The following is a 21,554-nucleotide window of genomic DNA, read 5'->3' as shown; positions in this document are numbered from 1 at the left end:
TCAAAGGAAGCTCCTACTCCCACAAATTTTATGTAGGCTACAACGTGTTTTTTATCATGCTACAACATAGAAAGGGACAAAAATATCTTAGTCATAACCTCAAGTCACAAATGTTGGTCACCTCATATACAATTATGCTATCAAGTCTATTGTTGCACGGCTTCTCCTTTTCAACTTTGTGTCTCTTCAGTTGTTTCTCATCAATCTTCTTATGCAGACTTCTTCACTTAAAAAAGGGGTTAGGTTTCCATTCCACATTGTATATTTTAGAGGCAAGTCATCTTGGTTGTTTGTATTTTTTGCAGGAATATGAAATGAAGTATTATCTCTTGGACTTCCAAAAACTGCTCATAAACTTGTCTCTTCATTTTCAGTTCTGAAAACAATTTGTAATATAAAATAGAGTTGAACTAAAACAGCTCAATCAGTAATGATTACAAGAGACAAATCAGATTTGTATTATCTACATTTTATGTTCAATGAAACACACACACACACACACAGATATATATATATATATATATATATATATATATATATATATATATATATATATATATATATCATCTTTTGTCTCAATATTTTATGTCTCGTTTTAACAATGTTCAACCTTCACATTTAATATCATAGTCTTTGCACTTCAAATCACTTTTAGCCTTTGCCATTACATTAACAACATTCATCAACATTAATCAATCAACTTATTTTCCTATGTTTCTCCTTTGATCCTTACTCCTATTGCTTGTCATGTTGCTCCAAGTTGCTCCCTCATACCTCGCTATTGCTGATATTCTGTCATCAGTGACAATAATGCCATCAGACGGGTTAAAATACATGAGATCTCCATAACCCATAAATCATTTCTAGAAATTCCACCTAGATATGACTTAATTAGATTATTAACCTATTTTTTAGTGTTTCCTAAGTCTAAACTTAGGAAAACTGGTCAATTAATCAGAATTAATTAAGTCAATGTGAGAATTCTCTAGAAACTCACATGGATCGACTCTGATATGATCTTGGCCCTTGATTAAGTTTTAATCTTGGTTGTTGGTGTTCCAATAGAATATTATAAGAAGTCGATGGGCACTTGGAGAATACGCTTGAGCATTTTGATTTCCTTGGCAAATCAATTTCCAGAGGGCAACAAAAGTTGTCAGAGGGCCAGAGATCAAAGCAGAGACAGTGAGGGGCAAGGATAGTGATTCGAATGAAGTTTTCCAAATCCGAAAAGGTGGCAAAAAGTGACATAAATTATCCACACAAAAGCAGTGCAAGGACTGTGCAGTAGTTGAAGCAGAGTTATTTGATTTAGCTGGGGAGGAAGTCGATTCAGCTTCCAGAGACCGGGAAAATCTTCCAGAGGGTCGGAGAGTCACTTTCAGCAACAAAAGCGAGCAAGACGGCTTGCTTGGAGGTTGATCTAAGCCACACGTGTGAAAGGCAGCACAAGGACTGCGCAGAGGACCTACGTTGGGGTTTGGATGGTTAGTTTTTCAGGGGGGGCCAATGCCGGAATTGCTTGTGGAGTGAGAGAATTTCTTCTCTAATTATTTCAGTCAAATACTTGTTTGGATTGTTTGTTTGGCATCCATAGATTGTACTCATATTTCACTGTTGCATAATAATAAAACCCTTATCTATTGCACCGGTTTTCCCAAGTTGGGTTTTTCCGGGGACATTTGTCCAAAAATAACTGTGTAAATTTTATGTTGTCTGTGTGTTAGATTTCTTCCGCAATTTTATTTGTGAAATTTGCAATAGTGAATTATTCGTTGTTTGTACGGGTGAACAAATTGTTAATTAATTTACAATGAGAAGAATAATTTCCAATTGTGTAGCAAAATTTTATGAGCTGCAAAATAATTTTGTAGCGCTGAAATTTTCACACTTAAATGACATAAGGCCAATTCCATGGGTTTAAAGGCAAATCGAACCCCATTATTGACCCCCTCGAAGTATAAATAAAGGATTTGGCTTCCTCCCCGAAGGCATCAAAGTATCACGCATTATCTCAAGTAAATCATTCTAAAATTGTTTTGAGGCTAGCGTAGTCACGAAGATTAGTTGTACAAGGCTAAGGCTTTTAGTGGATTTCTTTACTTCAATTTTCTGTGGGATTTCATTGGAAAATGATCTAGTTCTAAGGAAAAATTTTTTGGATGGTGATTTGGTTTTGAGGCAATCTTCAGCCTCTTGCTAAAGCGTAATTAGAGATATCTTCTAAGCTATTTTCAGCGCCTCCTAAGGGACAAACTTGGCCCTTTTCTGAGACAGTTTACCAAGGCCTAATTCGTCCTTTTCTAAGATAGTTCCAAGGCCCCTATTTGGTTTTCTTGTGGCAAAACTTCGACCCCCTAAGGCATGATTTCATACCCCTTTTGAAGGCTAAATAGAGATTTGTTGAGATTTGTAAATTTGTACATAGACCTTTTTTAAGACATTTTCAAACCTTGTCCTAAAGATAATTTTGCAATGTTAAAGATCATTTGAGGACTGATTAAATCCTGAGAAAAGGCCGTGTTACCTCCACTGAGCCACTGTGACTGAGCACTGTCTTAGGGGAAGTTATTTGTCACAAAAGTGCAATTGTTGAAGGTCGAGTTTAAGGATCATTTGAGGGCAGATATTTGACTGGTTAAGGTTTGTTTAGGTCAACTCAAGGATTAGTTTAAACCGCAATGCAATCTGAAGCAAAAGTAAGATGTGTCTTTGCCTTGTATTAGGCTTGTTGAGCATCTATTGAGGGACAGATTAAGGGCATCTCCAAGGGCAAAAATCTTGGTTGAATCTAAAGCAATCAGTGGGAAACAGTAGACTTAATTTGAGGTATGTAAATTATTCAGTTTGTATTTAAAATACTTATGTTGATTGTGGAGGTAAGATTTTTTATAAAAGACCTCCAACGATATACAAGAAGCAATCCTGAAGTTTGATCTCTGAAGTGTTAGCACAATAACAACTTGACAGGTTGACAAATGTTGTTAACCAACCCAGATCCATCTTAACTTCGGATCTACCAAGCTTCGTGAGGGATCAAATCTCTTAAAGTGAAAAGAGATTTGACCTCCCTCAAAGTTTGATAGATTCAAAATTAAGATGGATCTAGGCTAGTATAATATATATGTTGTTAACATTGAAATATTTCATATATAATTCACATTCTCCATATTAAAATGTTAAAATACATGACTCATAATTTTTAATGTATGCATACATTTGATTATTTGTATTATTAATATTTTCTACAACATTACATATCAAATCCATATTAAACATCGAAAGAATTACAAATCTCCCTCATGCATTGAATTAGAAAACAATGATTAATGGAATACGAATTCTCTTAATCTCTCTTTAAATATTTTACTAGGTCCTGTTTTGAACTATTTTATTATAACTCCAATTAATCTTTTCTTTGTTATTAATATTTTAAAAATCTTATGTATCAACTCCATATCAAAAACGAAATAAATTACACATCTCCCAAAGTGAAAATACAAGAAATTTTTCTATTTAAATTACTTTATTTTTCTATATACAAAATAGATATATTTTGTTTTAAATATAACATGTAAACTGAATTACACATAATGTGATATCCAAAATATTAATTTCTATCATTTTCATATTAAGTAGTGAAAAAATTACATTTAAGTAAAATCATATTTCTTCTTTGTAGCAAAAAGTAAATTATTTTCACTTTTGGTTACTTTATATCTCTATTATGCAAATTCAAGTAGTATTTTAATTATGGCCAACATTAAATTAATTTGTTATTACTATTTTTAGTTTTTTAATTTAAATTATTATTTTACTATTTTTAAATGTAACATTATGTGATAACATCTCTCTCATACTAGGTTGTAGAGTCTCCCAACACAACTAGAACACCCATTGCACATATTTGTTAACTAGAGCAGTGATACATTGACTACTTGTTATATATATATATATATATATATAGAGAGAGAGAGAGAGAGAGGGAGGGGGGCAATAAAATTCTATATGTATATAATTATAAGTAGGTCATTGTCCTTGGTATGGGAGCCCACATTTATTTTTCTATCTTTTAATTTTAGGGTAGCAAGGTGGTGCAAGTTGGAGAGTGGGTTCTCTCTCAAGTTGGAGCCTAAAAACACTTCAAGTTGGCAAACTGGCACTAGGGAAGCAGATTGATGCTAATAAGGTGTTAGAGCATCCTTCCAATTTAAGCTGGTAAAAGCATGGTGTTGGAGCATTCTTTCAAGGTTCATGATAAATTGAATGATTTTCTGAGTATTAGGGAGTTTGAGCTTCCCATGGAATTGATAAATTATTGTACTCATCATTTATATTAGAAAATGATTAATCGTTTTTCTCCCAGAAGGATTCCCACCTCAATTTCTTGTGCACTATTCATATGATGTGATGCTGATTTACAATTTGATCTTATGTTAATGGTATTTCATGCTACGTAAGTTCAAAATTAACTAATTTAAGTGAAATATTGATTCACCCCATCTCAATATTTCTCGATATTTCCAAAAATTTCTGTAAAATAACTTCAAATAACTTCAGCTAAAATCGAGAGTTAATGGTCTAGAGTTTCTAAACTGATTTTCTATAATTCCATTGGAAATTTGTGATCTTCAAACTCGCTCTACTCTACACTCGTAGTTCCCTCTCTTAATGAACTCTAATTTACTCTTGAGAATTTCTAATTACCTACACTCGGTGATGTGTGCCTCACCTCTCTTCCCATTAAAGTGATGTCCGACACATTCTGTATTTATTCAAAACGCAACTTGCAATCACCTGACTGCGATCAGCATGGAGTAAACCATCTGCTCTTAAATATCCCCGACAAAAAATGCCGCTTTTAATTTTTTTTTAAAGCAATCACAAATTCTAGGACATGAAAAGTAAGTGAACATTGTCGCCAGCAATTTAGCCAAGCCAAGGATATGCCTTCTCCCATCCCACATCCAACATACAGTCAGGACCATGCTATCACCTCAAAATGAATAGTCCGTATAGGTCAAGTCCACGCCCAATTATGCTTATTCAGAGATACTGCTGTAACAAACATACCAGTTAGTGTAGTGAACTTCTGAACCCACATCTTAGTCCACAAACATACAGTCTGGCCTGGCCTTAATGTTTTTTTATGTATAATTAAACCATGTCAATTAAATTTGAAACTGAACACGCAAGAAAGTAAGTTGGACATGTTTGCATCACTCATAAGAGAAAGAAGATTTCTACGATATTGTTACTGCTTAACATAAAAATGGTCTCCATCAATCCTTGTATAAAGCATTTATTTCTACAACTATGGAAAATCACAATATTGTTACTGCTTATCACTGCTAATATATAGATGGTCTCTGTCATCCCTGTATAAGCATATACGTCTTCCAATTAAGTACATAAACTTTCACATAACTGTATTTTACAATAATTCTGATCTATACTGTTGTCATACATTCAGAATGCGGCAATCCTTCAGGCTGAAAATTTTCCTCATGCTCCACACAAGTATACATCTGTAACATAGCATCGTTCCAGGCACAAAAATGAAATGTTCAAACCCTCAGCTTGACTGTGAGGAAATTTCGTTTGTGGAAGAAAACAACCGCATAGCCTCTGTCCACTGAAACAAATGAAAAATGGACCAGATTCCTATGACGTTTACTTGAAATGGACCCTTGATAATGAAACAACAACCTTAAGTCAGCCTCTTTACTGGCTTTATGCAGAATCTAAAAATGGTTCCCGAGTCTCTGCAACTCACAACATTCCCAATGCCCACTCATATTGCAGGTTTTAAATCTAAAACGCAATAACCTGCACACAGCTGGAATAGAAGTGGTGCAATTCCTAGTGTTGTAGAATACATAATTGAAGCTCCTAGAAGGGCAGCTGTAATTCTGCAAGTATGTCAGTAAATATGACAACTTCTAAGAAAAACTGTACCAACTAGAATGCAGAAAGAATCCAAACAACAGAGGTTAAAAGCTACATCAACAAACCAATAAGTATCTCCTCTCATTTGAACATAAAAAAATCATTCCGCCTTCAGTCTTAAAATCTCTTTTGCGGTCCTCTTGCGGAAGTAAGGCATGTGTGTCTGGAACAAAATCATTATCTCAAATTAAGAAAGGACAATGCTCTTACTGCATGTCAGAATTAAAGGTAACAAGTAACTAAAATTAAACTCTGATAATTACCTGGAAGAAACTGAGGGGCAACCCCCGACTATGGAAATCTGCATACTTGATCATGAACATTCCACAATCCGACCTGTCAAGCAAAAATCCATTACCCTTCATAGATAGCGACCTCATAAATTGTACACACTTTGCATTCATGGATGAGTTTTGAAAAGCCGGTCTCCTTATCTTTAATGTGAAGAACCAATTGGAAAGTGGCTTGTCCTGAAAGGTTAGTTTTGGCATTCCACTTTAAAACTAGTAGAAACTAACCCAATAGACTATCAACCAAAACACCAACCTACATAGAAAAGCAGAGCTTTAAAGTTTTATCATTTATGCATCCATTCTACTAACAAAATATTCACAGCCCTTTTATGATTAAAGGGGGGCTTCAATTTTTCCCATCGTTGTATTCCAATCTCATTTAGCTAACTAAACAAGCATACATAATCAAATAGAATCACATCAATTTAACAAATAAAACTAAATCCCTTGAATTCCAGAAATCAACCCAGACATACCCATTTTCCTGTTGAGGAAGGTCCTCAACTAATTGTGTCTCCCAAGAGCTTACATCTAGATCCTTGCCGGTTTTATCCTTTGCTTCATCTGTAATATATTTAACCTGAAACAGAAGCAACAAAGAAATCGTTATGCTAGTTGTCAAGAGCACCCTACCCACTCCAAAAAAAATAGCTTGCTGAGAAAGGAAAAAATTAGTTTACCAAAACATCCAAGACATGTGCATCGCTTCCTCTAAGTGAGTCAAGATATTGGAACTTCTTCGCCTTCATATCAATGATAGCCAAACACCAGTGAATTTCCTTGTGAATCGGAATAAAAATCTGCATAAGCAATGCCAAATTATAACACTCTTAGACTCCCTTTCATGAAACAGAGATGCTACAAACATAGAATTAAATGAAAACAATTCAAGATTACCTTATCACAATCCATAAGGCTGTATCCAATCTTCCTTTGCGTGGTCCATCTCCTGACAGCTTTGTAATCATATCTCGTGTTTGGATTGTAAAGCTAAAAAGGTAGCGTAAACAATTGCTTTAGAAACAAGAGGACTCTTATGCCCGAATCATTTATGCACACTTTGGGAGTCGAACCACAATAAGAAGTTCAACTAACATAATAAACATATAATTATTGACAACATAACATAATGAACAGCATCATCTCTAAGAATAATTCATGTGCATGCAATTGAGATAAAATAACAATGTTCCACCAAGTTTCTGGTATTCAAGGACGACAAAGTATGGAAGCACATCCAGGGGACATGTGGAATCACCCTACAAATTCTAAAGGGTTTCATAGGGAAGATCAAGGTCTCCTATGTAAGGGACCCTACCTAACATACTAAAACTTTAAAATAAAATATACAAAAACATAAATCAGTGAAATCTTATACATGACAATGCACCAATAACATACATCACGTGTTCCTAATAAATCATAAACGATACATGTAATGACTAGCAAGTTCTAGAACACTGACGAGGCAAATTTATGGAAGACCTATCTTAGAGTGGAACCATGGGCTATGGATAGATAAGGTTTAGAGTGACTAGCTATGGTTATTCCACTGGTTTCAATATGCTAGTGAGAGTGGTTAGCCTTCTATTTCCACATTGAGGAAGATGCCGTAAGGATCTCAGGATCAAGAAGGCTCTGGGGCTCCGAGCCACTAACCATGAAAGACTGGTCATTGTGTCTCAACACTCATTTGATGCGTCTTGTCTCACCTTGTATGGGTTAAAATGTTGAGCTTGCCTCCGGAACTCTGGACTATGGATGTCTTTCTGGTCATTTTTAGAAGCATACAATCATTATAAAATGCATCCAAAATAGTGGCCCATATTCTCGTGGACTTAGATTTGAAGAAAGGATTTGTGGAGGATATTGAAATTGAAATACAATGGTGCAACTATGTTCAAATGCTTGATTATGTGGGCATTCCTTTCAAATGCACCAAATGTCATGTATTTGGGCATCATCTATACAACCACTGCATCCTTAAATTCACAAGAAGAGAATGGAGATTGGAAATTGAAGGTGTTCTATTCTTCTAAAGTGAAAATGCAATGTCATTATCGACAAGAAATGATAAATTTGAATGGTATAAAAGTGCCAAAAGCTTGGAAAAAAAGGGGGAAATGCTGAGGCACTCAAACTTTAGAAGTAACTAAAAAAGCAAAGGCATTGGTATCCTTGGATGGGAGGAGGAACTGCATTGGGAGGTATTCCCACATGCCCAAGTCAGCCTAGAAGAATTATGATGAAAGAATTAAAAATTTATTTTTGGAGTATCATGTGGGCTCAGTAAGTCAAGTCAGCCCACCTTACAAAAGTGTGTCCCTTGGGTTAATTACCCACATTCGATTAGTATATAGAGATGATGCGACATCTCATTTTCACCACCAAGCAAGCAAATTTCTTATTCATCTTTCAAAGGTCTATTGGACAGCCGCACATGTGGAAAAAAGGATGAGTTGACTGTTTGACCGAGTTTGACTCAAATTGACTGAACTGTTTTAGGCCAAGTTTGACTGGCGTTGACTGAGCTGCAGGTGAAAGTGTGTCCCTTCAGTTAATTACCCACATTCGATTAGTATATAGAGATGATGCATCTCATTTTCACCACCACACAAGCAAATTTCTTCTTCATCTTTCTAAGGTCTATTGGACAGCTGCACGTGTGGAGAAAAGGACGAGTTGACTGTTTGACCGAGCTGTTTCTGTCTCTGTTTGACCGAGTTTGACTCAAATTGACTGAACTGTTTTAGGCCAAGTTTGACTAGTGTTGACTGAGCTGCAGGAGGACTACACATGTGCAGGAATTTGACCGCAGTCAAGAACAATAAAATGTAGGAGCTTCTCTCTCTGTTTGACCGAGTTTGAGTTGACTTGACTGAACTGTTTTAGGCGTAGTTTGACTAGCGTTGACCGAGCTGCAGGAGGGCCGCACATGCGCAGGAATTTGACCACAGTCAACCACAATTGAATGTAGGAGCCACAGGACCAAAATTTGACCACAGGAGCCACAGGGCCAAAGTTTGACCAAAGACCAGCATTGACTTCTGAGCATTTTGTTTGACCAACATTCACCTGCTGCCACTTGGACCAAGTTTTGACTGGTATTTGGACTTGTACTTGGCATGGACTTCTAGACAAATTGTTGATTTGTAAACCTTGCTGAAGAATAATTTCTTCAAAGAAGAGTTGTTGGATTTTCTCCCAAGGCTGGATTTCCCAGGGTAAAAATATTGTCTCTATTGTGCATGGCCATCATTCTATGATCTTTACTGTTTCTACTGGCATTTATTGTCGATATTTTCTAAAGTGTAAGTGCTCAATGATATCAGTGGCATAAGAATACTGTGCGAAGAATCATTAGGTAGTAATTATCTGGTAGTATTGTACTCTGCTCTTGTAGAAAATTCAACAGAACTCATTGTCGCTATTAAGCCTGTGCCTCTACAGCTAGATAACACTCCATGAAAACCTACTGCCAAAGACGATATGAGACTAGAACCAAGCAACACTCAGCCACTTGTTCAAAATTCAAATGGGTAAGTCAAATTGCCCTCCCTCTGCGTTATTTGAAAATGAATCAATTATTTTGTCTCCAAGAACTGAGGTTGGGACTAGAGTTTACAAGGAAGAAGTTGTAAACAAAAGCTAGCAAGAGATTGAAAGGGAAAGAGGGGGAAGGGATATTGTCTAGCACTTATTCGGAGGATGGATAGTGTAATTCCTTAGAAAGGGAGTCATTTAGATTTCTGGTTCCTCAAGAAAGTATTCAAGGGGTTATGGGTAACTCTCCTTCAATATCCAAAGAGAAGTCCTCCAATTCTAAACAATTTTGTTGTCCCTTAGCATCAAGAAAAGGGTATAAAAGACTAGGCAATATTGGAGTTGAAGTTGGTCTCAGCATTGATACTAAGAGGGTAGGTTTTCATACTGCTAGGGGAAGGAAATCCCATATTTCCTTAGCCTAAACTCGAGCAATTAGAAAAATTAAGCAAGGGAAACAACAAACCTAGAAAGGGCTTTTAAAGCAGGGAAAGCCCAAGGGAGGTTTGTTAAAATTGGCAACTAAGGCCAAACTCCATGTGGGTCATCTTATTTATGGAAGCTGATATTTTTCCTTGATTCCTCTCCTCGAGAGGTGTAGGATTGATTTAACGATCATCCAATTCCGACAAGTATTTATGGAGATATGAATTTATTTGTATTTACTTGACAAATTGTCAAGGTCGGCCAGCAGCTAAATGTGTGGCACACATGCCCGGCATATCATATAAGTACAAGTGAGGTTAAGTCATTATTCACTCATCTCATCTCAACTCATCTTCTCTCTTGTCATCTCATTGGGCCAGCAAAGAAGCAGCTTCTCTCACACATGCAAGAAGGATGCATTTTCTGTTTAGGGTAGCGTTGACTGATTTAAGGGAAGCATTGACTTTTTTAGGGCTGCGTTGACCAAGTGCTGGGATGCTAAATGAAGCGTTGACCAAGGGCTGACCTGCGCATGTTGTTTGGGGGCTGTGTTGACCAACGTTGACTGGTTAGGGCTGACCGCAGACTGCTGATCTTTGACCACTGTTTTGACCGTTGACCAAGGGCTGTTTTGGGCTGCCTAAGTTTGTTGTTGATGATTGAGTTCTTCAAGGTTGACTAGAGGTCAATCCGGGGTTGTTTGACTAAAATTTGACTTTGCTGATTTAGTGTTTGCTGCTGTTGTCATAAAATTACAGATTTTTGAATTTGTACTATCTCTCTGCTGAACTATTGAAGATTAAAGAAGAATTGATCAAAAGATTTCCCCCCATTGGGGTTTGTCCCTAGCTAGCCGTCACATCTTGTCTCTTGGTTTGTTTTCTGTCGATCTATTAATGTTCTATCAGCATTTTACTTTATGTTTATATGATTGCTAAACAGTGGCTAATAAGAAGAAATCGAAGTAAATTGTGCTAAGCATAGAACATACCACAAATTAACATGGTATCAAAGCTGAGGTGAAGACAAAGCCCAAGCAAGAGCAAGAGAAAGAGCAATCACCGAACGCTGTTGAAGCAATCTCAAAGACTTCATGGGGTCCTCATCACACTTCCCCACTGAAGACAAGCTTTGTGAGAAGTCTGACTATCACGGATGGAAGATGTCTCTCGATCTGACATTAGAAGAGCAGGAAGTGTTGGACCATGTGAGAGGCAGAATCGTTGAGCCTCCATCAAATGCATCTAATGTTGCTAGGAACAAGTGGACTAGGGGAGAAGTCAAAGCAAAGAAGATCTTCCAGGACTCTATCGACAAGCGCCTAGTGGCCTATGTTTCCGAGCTGACCACCTCCAAGGCAATCTACGATAGGCTAGTAAGTTTATTTAAAGTTAATGATGCAAATTAAGTTTTGTTCCTTAGAAATAAGCTGAAGGAAATTAAGAAGGGCAAAGAAGAGAGTATGCAACATGCTTCTTAAGGATCACGGAGATCAGGAATGATCTCTTATCAATTGGGGAAGTCGTTCCTGACAAGGAACTGACCATCACAACTCTCAAAGGGCTCCCATCTGAATGGTATATATTCAAAACCACTCTTCTCAACAATAATGTAATCCCAAGATTTGAGGAACTGATGGCAAGATGTATTCAAGAAGAAACAAGGATGGAAGAGCAGGAAATGCTTGCACTTAGAGGCAATCCCGCTGCATTCTCCTCTCATGCTAAAAGGAGAAATAACTCTAGGGCAAGATCTAAGCGAAAGGTCGGACCGAAAGGTGGAAGGAAAGGTAGATGTTACATTTACAACAAAATTGGCCATTATGCGAGGGAGTGCCCTAATAGAAAGGACACATCTCATGGCGATGATCAAAATCACTCCCGGGGAAATTCCCACAACAATCAAAGGAAAGGCAAGTTCAATGGCAAAGGAAAAAGGAATGACGGAAATCAGGGAAATGGTCAACCCTCCAAAAAGGCAAGAAACTCTAGGTATGAATCTAACGTTGTTAACAATAAGCATGATGAATATTATCTACTAGCACCCCTCTCTACTACTGCTCCGTCAGACTCGCTAGGAATTGGCTTATTGATAATGGTGCCTCAAGGCACTTCACTAGTTACAAAGAAGCTCTCTCTAATCTGATAGAGAAGGAGACCAACCTGGAAATTGTTCTTGGGGACAACTCTAAATATCCCGTAAAAGGCGTACGAAATGTCTCTCTACAATTTAATCAGGGTAATACAATTCACTTGCGAGAAGTCCTATATGTACTTGATCTCAAAAAGAACCTGGTGTCCCTTTCGGCAATGGAAGACAAAGGCTACAAGGTGGCCTTCATCGATGGCAAGGTACGTGTATGGAAAAAGAATTTCAAAGATGCTTTCAATCTTGGGTTTAGGGTTGACTCTTTATATCATGTCAGAGAAAGTCCGTTGGTTGTCGTGACTTGTGACACATCTCTTCAATCCGAACTATGGCACCAGAGGTTTGCCCACCTTCATTATAAAGCTCTACCAGATGTGAGACAAATGGTGACCGGATGCCTGAGTTCAAATTAGAGCAAGAAGGTGTATGTCCTGGATGTGCCGAAGGAAAGCTCAAAAGAGGACCATTCACCTCAAGCCATAGCAAGACCTCCAATATATTGCAGTTGGTTCACTCTAACATATCTGGTATGATGCCTGTGAATTCCTTGGGAGGATATTTATATTACCTCACTGTTACTGATGATTATTCTTGCAAGACTTGGATATACTTCTTGAAAAAGAAGGATGAAATGTTCTCCTAGTTTCGTCACTTCAAAGCCTTGATCGAGAATCAAACAAAAAAGAAGATCAAAATCTTAAGGACTAATAATGGAACTGAGTATGAATCCAATGAGTTCTGTGACTTTTGCAAAGAGATTGGCATTTAGAGGGAAACTACAACACCATATACTCCAGAGCATAATGGTGTGGCGAAAAGGAAGAATTGTACGATTGTGGAAGATGTTCGTGCTATGCTCCATGATCAAAGGCTTCCAAAGTTTCTATGGGCCGAAGTTGCGAATACCGCCGTATATTTGCAAAACCAATGCCTTCATCAAGCATTGGGTTCCAAGACTCCCGAAGAAATGTTCACTGGTAAGAAACCTGACGTAACTCATTTTAGAATTTTTCGGAGTCATGTTTATTTTCATGTGCCGAAAGAGAAAAGGAATAAATTGGGTGCATCTGGAAAGAAAGGAATCTTCGTGGGCTATAGCGAAAATACTAAGGCTATAGAATCTATGTGGTTGGTCAAAGGGATGTCGAGATTAGCCATGATGTCACCTTTGATGAAGATATGGCTCTTAGCAAAGTTGACAATCTTCCTATATTGAGGAAATTTGGAGAAGTTGTCACCAGGAAACCAGAGGAAAAGGAAGATGAGACGATGCCCGATGTAGAAGAACCTATGGATCCTATTGATTCCCCTCCGCAAGAACCTTCCTCTTCTAGGAAGAGGCCTTCATGGCTCAGGGGGACACTTGATGATGCCGAAGGACACATTGCACCCAAAGGGACTTTCTGTGAAAGTAAGAAGTCGGCCAGGTATCAAGGATACTTGACCATCATGAGCACGATCATTCAAAATGAGCCTTCATCATTCACAGAAGTTGTCAAGCATCAAGTATGGAAGGATGCTATGACTGAGGAATATGAGTCCATCATGAAGAACGATGTCTGGGATGTGGTCCCCAAACCCCAAGACAAAGCAGTTGTCACTTCGAAATGGCTTTACAAGATAAAGCATGGAGCTGATGGAAGTGTTGAAAAGTATAAAGCTCGTTTTGTCGCTCGTGGCTTCTCTCAAAAGGAAGGCATAGACTATGACGAGATATTTGCACATGTTGCCCGATACACCACCATCCACTCAATCATAGCCCTTGCTGCTTCGCAAGGATGGAACCTACATCAGATGGATGTCAAGACCGCATTCTTGCATGGTTCAATCAAAGAGGAAGTCTATGTGGAACAACCCGAAGGATTTGAGAATCATGATCGGGAATCTCATGTGTGCAGGTTGAAGAAAGCCCTCTATGGGTTGAAGCAAGCACCTCGAGCGTGGTATGAGAGGATCAATAGCTTCTTGATGAAGTTGGGATTCACTAGGAGTGAAGCCGCCCCTAACCTTTACTTTAAGATTGAAGATGGCAAACCTCTCATACCGGTGTTGTACATTGACGACCTCTTTCTGACAGGTGCAGACCCTCTCATTCACAAATGTAAGAGGGAGTTGGCTTCTGAGTTTGAGATGAAGGACCTAGGATTGATGCACTATTTCCTAGGACTGGAAGTCTGGCAGAAGCCAGGGGAGATTTTCCTATCTCAAGGAAAATATGTGGTGAAGATATTGGAGAGATTTGGTATGGTGGACTGCAAGCCCATAAGTACCCCGATGGAGTTTGACTTCAAGATATTAAGCGATAGTGTTGTCGGACCTGTTTTACAAAATGCTACCGAGTATCGTTAACTCATCGGAGCATTGATGTTCCTAGTGAACTCCCGTCCGGATATATGTTTTGCAGTGAACTCCCGTCCGGATATATGTTTTGCAGTCAACACGTTGAGTCAACATATGGTTGAGCCTCACCACACACATTGGATTGGTGCCAAGAATCTGTTGAGATACGTTTGTGGCACAATCACTCATGGGTTGAGATACACGGCCAAAGATGTGAGATTACATGGATATACCGACGTTGATTGGGCAGGCAGTGTGGTGGACCGAAAGAACAATTCCGGATGTTGTTTCTCTTTGGGATCTGCCTCGATATCCTGGATGAGCAGGAAGCAGAAGTCGATCGTTTTGAACACCGCTGAGGCAAAGGACATTGCTACGAGTATGGCCTCTTGCGAGGCGGTTTGGTTGCGGAAGCTCTTCAGTGAGCTGTTAGGATTTACATTGGATACTATCATGATCTTGTATGAAAACCAAAGCGGGATTTGTTTATCAGAGAATCCCGTATTTCATGATCGCTCCAAGCATATTGATATTAGGTACCACTATATCTGGAAATATGGTGCAGCGGGGAGCAATAAGGCTCCAACATATCGGTACAAATGAGCAAGTCGCCGACATTTTGACAAAGCCCATGGGAAAGGTCAAATTCTTGACTTTCCGAGAACGACTTTGTGTCGTTGAGAGGCCCTCTTATGAGGGTCGTGTATGATGCATACATGGAGCTTTGGGAGCTCCGGGGGGGCTTGGGGTACATCTTGGAGCGACACGCGACCACAGGGTGACTCACCCTCCCCTAGTGGTGCGCTATGTACAGGTTGAAAGGTTCAACCTTCCCTTGTGATACCCTGTGGCGACTTTGGGACAAGATGATTAGTTCTTCTGTCGAGGCATCCCACCCATGCAGTCTGGGACTCATGGGAAGTACCTCTCATCTTATCAATGAGTAGGGAAATGGGGTTAGGGACCATTAGTAGTACTATCGATGGACGCATCGTTGTATCTACCATACTCCCTATGCTAGGATGACCTCCATTGATCTGGGATCAGTGAGAGTGGTATGACACACTCTGACACTGACTTCGAGTCAGTGGAGGATGGTATGATACATCCTCGATCATTTCTTGTTCTTCATAATTCAGCAAAGCAAAGCCGAGCAGTGCAAGGCAGTGCATTTGATGGCAGAGATAGTACTGACGATCAGACAGAGTAGCAGATGGAGTTCTCCCTGGTTGAGAGGGAGTGTTAAAATTGGCAACTAGGGCCAAACTCCATGTGGGTCATCTTATTTATGGAAACTAATATTTTTCCTTGATTCCTCTCATCGAGAGGTGTAGGATTGATCTAACGATTATCCGATTTTGACAAGTATTTATGGAGATATGAATTTATTTGTATTTACTTGACAAATTGTCAAGGTTGGCCAGCAGCGACATTTGTTGCACACATGCCCAGCATATCATATAAGTACAAGTGAGGTTGAGTCATTATTCACTCATCTCATCTCAACTCATCTTCTCTCCTAATCTCATTGGGCCAGCAAAGGAGCAGCGTCTCTCACACGTGCAAGAAGAAGGACGCATTTTCTGTTAAGGGTTGCGTTAACCAAGGGTTGACCTGCACATGCTGTTTGGGGGCTGCGTTGACTAGCGTTGACCAAAGTGTTGACCAACATTGACTGGTTAGGGCTGACCACAGACTGCTAATGTTTGACTGTTGTTTTGACCATTGACCAAGGGCTATTTTGGGTTGCCAAAGTTTGTTGTTGAAGACCGAATTCTTCAAGGTTGACTAGAGGTCAATCCGGGGTTGTTTGCCTAAATTTGACTTTGCTGATTTAGGGTTGCTGCCGCTGTCATAAAATTACAGTTTTTTGAATTTGTAGTATTTCTCTATGTTAAACTATTGAAGATTAAAGAAGAATTGATCAAAGGGTTTCCCCGCATTGGGGTTTGTCTCTGGCTAGCTGCCACATCTTGTGTCTCTTGTCTTGGCTTGTTTTTTGTCGATCTATTAATGTTCTATCAGCATTTTACTTTATGTTTATATGATTGCTAAACAATGGCTAATAAGAAGAAATCGAAGTAAATTGCACTAAGCATAGAACATACCATAAATTAACAAGTTGTTAAAAATGTAACTAGGTTCAGTCTTCATAATCATCATTGTACTTGTATCAATATGTGTTTCATGTAAAAAGCAAATAAAAGAAAAAAAATTATTATTATTATTTTCTTTAGTCAAAGCATGTCCTTAAGATTCCAAGGTTTATTGAATAAAAAGAAAATTTATTATCAGTCATTGAGTCAGAGTCCCATTTGGAATTTTTGAAAGAAAAGAAAAGAAATTTATTCCTGAGTCAATGTGTCTTCACAAGACCAAGTCGGCTAGCCCATGAGTTGTGTCTCTTCATATGGTCGAACAACCATATATTGGCACGTGTGTTCCACATTTTGGCAATCAATCAATTTCTATGCAAGAAAGAAGAAGAAATTTAGCTAAGTAAAAGAGAGAGAGAGAAGTAAAAGGAAAGAGAAAGTCTTATTTTCTGCCCTAATCTGTCCACACGTGCAAGTATTCTCTGCGGGTTACAAGGCTGAAATTTCAAGGGCTGAATTTTTAGGGGATGACCAGAATTCAGAAATTTTACCAGCGTTGACTTTGAGTTGGTGGGAGAGACTTGGAGGAGGGTTGACTTGGGTTCATTGTGACAATCTTGATCTTGGTCTTGGGTATTGGATATCTCACTCTAATCTAATTCTATAAGAAGAGGATTTCATGGGTTTTGCCCTAGCTTGGAGCCTATCTTCTTGTGTTCTTTGTTTCTTGTGATCTTCATGTTTTGTATTTTGGTAATTGCTTGATGAAGAAGAAGACAAAATTTAAAAAGAATTCAACAAACATTCACAAGTAATTATCATGACATAGAAATCAACCCTAATCTACATGCATTTTGATTTCTCACCAGAGGTTTCCATTTATTATTATCCTCTCCCTTAAATAAGGGGGAAGGGCAATCCCTCTAAAAAACTTGCCCCCAGTAGCTTAGTACATGTGCATAAACCTGACATTATTTTGATCCTATGTTCTAGCAAGACTCCAAGATGGGGTGACACAGGTGCAAGGAGACGCACAGGGGGGGACATGTGGGAGTACCCTCAAATTTTAGGGAACTTTAGGCGGGACAGAGGGACATCGAGGTATATAGATATATATGTTCAAAATTCATATCCAATAATGAAAGCATAAATACATTGATCCATACTCATCATTCATAGATATAAAAAGCATAAAAACATAGATTGAACCATATAACATCAATCATCTAGAAGTTATAATCTTCATCAACCACGTCCACAAGTTAGTAACATACAACATATTGAGTCTCATGATTCATCAATCTTAAAGTTTCAAGCTTTCAAAATTCAATATATAACATTTATCATCATTGATCACCAAAGTTGTACTTGTAAGCTAAGTGTAACCATTACAACAAAGAATATCTAACATGAAATGAAACAACTTTCAACTTTCACGAAGCATCATATTCATAATTCATTACCAATGAGTTATAATTGCCAACTTCAAACTTCAAACTTAAATTGTCATATATTGTTTACAAAAAATATCATAATAAATATGAAAGAGTCAACAGTTATTAAAACTACTAGAAACTAGAAAAGACAAGTAAATCTATTATCTATTGCTAATTCTTGGGCCTCTTGCCATGAGAAATGTCTAATTTCTGAGCAGGTCATGGTATTGGTGGTCTTCTAGGAGTCTCCTCCGGCATAGTCGCACGACCATAACCAGAAGGCACATGCTCTCCACGTGAGCATGTAGATGGAGGTGGCAACAGCAAAGGAACAATATTTGGAACTCGAGCACTGGCACTACTACTGCATGCGGGTGGCATGGTTGTTGTTGCTTCATCATCATCTCTCAAAAGTTTTGCTTCCAATTCTTCAAGATGTATACTGTCATCCTCCAAATTATCGTCCTCTGGGTGGTTGTCCCAAATTTTATATGTTGGATCCTCATAAGCCCGATCACAATAATGACTCAACAACCTCAAATTGTAGTGCACATAAACCAAGCTTTTTGCCCAGTTTCCATTGATTATGTTTCTCCTCACATTATGTATGAAGTTGTAGGTGCTCCAACACCTCTCTGCAGAAGAATTATTTACAACCTGTGAGAGAACGTTTTTTGCCAATTTTGGAAAAAGTCCCATGCTGCCATATGCTTCCCACCATGTGAGAGCATCAAATTTGTCTCTATCTTCCATTGCATGCAAAGAACCAAACAAACCAATGCAACTGAAGTATCTGCCTAATTCAAAACGCAGATTAGCACACTCCTCCCTATCAGGGACTAGCTTGTCTAATGCTTTCATATAACCCTCTTGTACCTCTATATCTGTATGGAGTTTGGGCCTAACCCCACCCCAAGGTGCAGGTTGGCCCAACCAAGATGGAGAGTAGTATTTTGGCATAAGGATATACGCCAGGGCATGTAGTGAAGCCCAACCAAGACGGGGAGTGGTATTTTGGCATAAGGATATACACCAAGGCATGTAGTGGAACATTAAGTTTTTTCCACCCTGTACACAAACAATTGTGAATCATTGTATACAAGTTGGGATCATCTTCCTTAACAATATCTTTTATTTTCCCCAACATGGTATCCATTTGCTCATACACCTCCCCAATCACTGGTTTATCTGTATCTGCAAAACAAACCATGTTATAAATGGGCTTGGTGAATTGCAATACTTGCCCTCACACGTGCCCAAAATAGACCATCAAGAGCGGTATACTCCACCAGTTCAAAACCTTGCTTGTCAGTTGCATTTGTAGCCCTATCCTTTAATACTTGCCAGTGTGGACTTGATACCATGCTAGCCACTAACTCTCTTACCTTCAAAAGGCACCTGAAGGTGAGGTAATAGCTAGCAAATCTAGTCTTTGCAATTTTCAACAGCTCCAATCTTGAGTGACTGCGAAAAATCCCATGGGTATTGCTATGATTTGTAATAAATTTTATCATTGGTTTGCCTCTCTTATACAAATCACCAATCCGTTTGTATTGTTGGTTTTTGTTTTTAATAATATCATGCATCAAGAGGTTCATTGTGTGAACCAAACACCCAAACCAAAATATGTCGGCGTATTTGTCCTCAATAATTGATCTCGTTGCTTACAATTAGCAGCATTATCAATGATGACTTGGATGACATTGTATGGCCTAATATGTTCAATTGTTTCAAGTAATGGTTGTGCAATGTTGATGTCAGTCTTGAACTTCTCTGAGTAATCATATGCTGAAAGGAAGATGGCAACACTAACAGACACAGCAAGAACACTTATCAATGGCTTGCCTTATACATTTGTCCATCCATCAGATACAATGGACACCCCATGACCAGTCCAAGAATTTTTCATTCTACTCAAAGAATGTGATATTTTTGCTTTCTCATGATCAAGTCCAATGAATCTAGCCTTGGCATACCCAGGGCTCTAATAATCCTTTGGGGGCATCATTTATGGCAAAAACCATTTCATGCCAATAAGGTGAGCGTAGAACATTGAATGGTATCCCACATGCATAGAGAAACCAGTAAATTTTTTAATCCACATCATTCCTACACCCTTCATCAAGGAAATCTAATATGGTTCTACGCCTTAAAGAGATGTGTGTTCCTGCGCCTCCATATCCATTGCCATGGGAGGATGCTGAAGGAGTTCTGTGTGCATGTGATTGTGAGCTATGTTCAAAGAAACCCTTTGATTTTTTAGATTTGTATTAGGCTTCGTCCTCTTCCCTTATGTATTTGGCTTTATCTATTGCTGACACACTTACACAAGCTTTGATTCCTATTGGTTTATCTCCATCCCATGGCCTTTTCCCACAGAGGTGCCTTCTGGCACGAGTGTATGAACCTGTGTAAGTTTTGTTGCAATGGTTGCATGTAAATTTAGTGGTTCCACCCCCTTTCCTTGCTTCAGACCTAGTAACATATTTCCACAATGGGGTTTGGTCTTGTTTAGTTTTTGGGGCCTCATCATGTCCACTCTCTTCCTCCTCACCAAGGTACTCCTCTCCAGGGTTTTCATCAAATCCACTATAACCCACTTCTTCATCCTCTTCTTCATCATGATCAACCCTCCTACTCTCCAACACCATAATAACCAAAAAAGGAACCAAACAAAAGAAAATGCCAAGCCATATAGCCATGATGCTTGAAGTTTTGAGTCTGCAAAAAAAATGAAGGAATGAGAATGGCAAATAGAAATTTTTTTTTTTTTTATTTAGCAATGAACATAAAAAAACAAAAATGTTGGATTAGAGTGTAGATCCTACCTCTTTAGCCTTCAATTCCAAGCTTCAATCTCCCTTGCAAGCTCTTCAAGCTCCTCCAAGCGCCTCTCTCTTGCTCTCTCCAAGCTTCAAACTCTCTCTTGCTCTCTTCAACTTAGACAAATGGGTGAATAATGGGAGGGGAGAGGGTATTTTTTACTTTTCCCCTCCCCTTCCCTCCCTTCCCTCTCCCTCTCTGTCCGTCAGTCGTCGCCTCCCTCTCTCGGTTGCGTAGCTTTTTTCGGTGCCGACAAGAGCAATTTTTTAAGAGGGGGAGCGGATGGGAGCGATCGCTCCTTGACCGCTCCCCCCTTAAAAAATCGCTCCCGAAGCGAAGGGAAGCGATCAAGGAGCAATAGTTCCTGACTGCTCCCCTAATCGCTCCCCAAAAACTGGGAGCAAAATTTTTTTAAAGGGAGGACGCTCCTGAAATTCGCTCCCTTCTAGAGTGATTTCATGGGTGCACCCCCGAGGTAGTTCCCTATTAGCTCCCGAGCA

General features: G+C 38.8%; 1 protein-coding gene across 6 annotated transcripts in view; it reads right to left on the bottom strand.

Annotated features, from left to right (window-relative positions):
* Nucleotides 1–5,319: 5,319 nt before the first annotated feature.
* The window catches only part of LOC149142056 (ubiquitin-like-specific protease ESD4), an 88,838-nt gene continuing 72,603 nt past the window's right edge, over nucleotides 5,320–21,554 (bottom strand). For 2 of the 6 annotated variants that reach the window (XM_089450066.1, XM_089450063.1), the window contains exons 5-9: nucleotides 7,140–7,232; nucleotides 6,923–7,042; nucleotides 6,719–6,822; nucleotides 6,213–6,285; nucleotides 5,320–6,112 (exon numbers count right to left, since the gene is read on the bottom strand). In XM_089450066.1, coding sequence (XP_089306192.1) covers nucleotides 6,050–6,112; nucleotides 6,213–6,285; nucleotides 6,719–6,822; nucleotides 6,923–7,042; nucleotides 7,140–7,232 — 453 coding nt within the window. In that variant the 3' untranslated portion in view covers nucleotides 5,320–6,049. Of the gene's footprint in view, nucleotides 6,113–6,212; nucleotides 6,496–6,718; nucleotides 6,823–6,922; nucleotides 7,043–7,139; nucleotides 7,233–21,554 lie in introns of those variants that run through there. The other 4 variants (XM_089450064.1, XM_089450065.1, XM_089450067.1 and 1 more) reach the window with 4 other exon arrangements.

This window comes from Pinus tabuliformis, chromosome X (assembly GCF_031772625.1).
Source record: "Pinus tabuliformis cultivar Carrire ecotype Pingquan chromosome X, CPIR1, whole genome shotgun sequence".
NCBI lineage: Eukaryota > Viridiplantae > Streptophyta > Pinopsida > Pinales > Pinaceae > Pinus > Pinus tabuliformis.
Note: the sequence above shows the minus strand (reverse complement) of the source record. Positions and strands in the feature narration are given on the sequence as shown.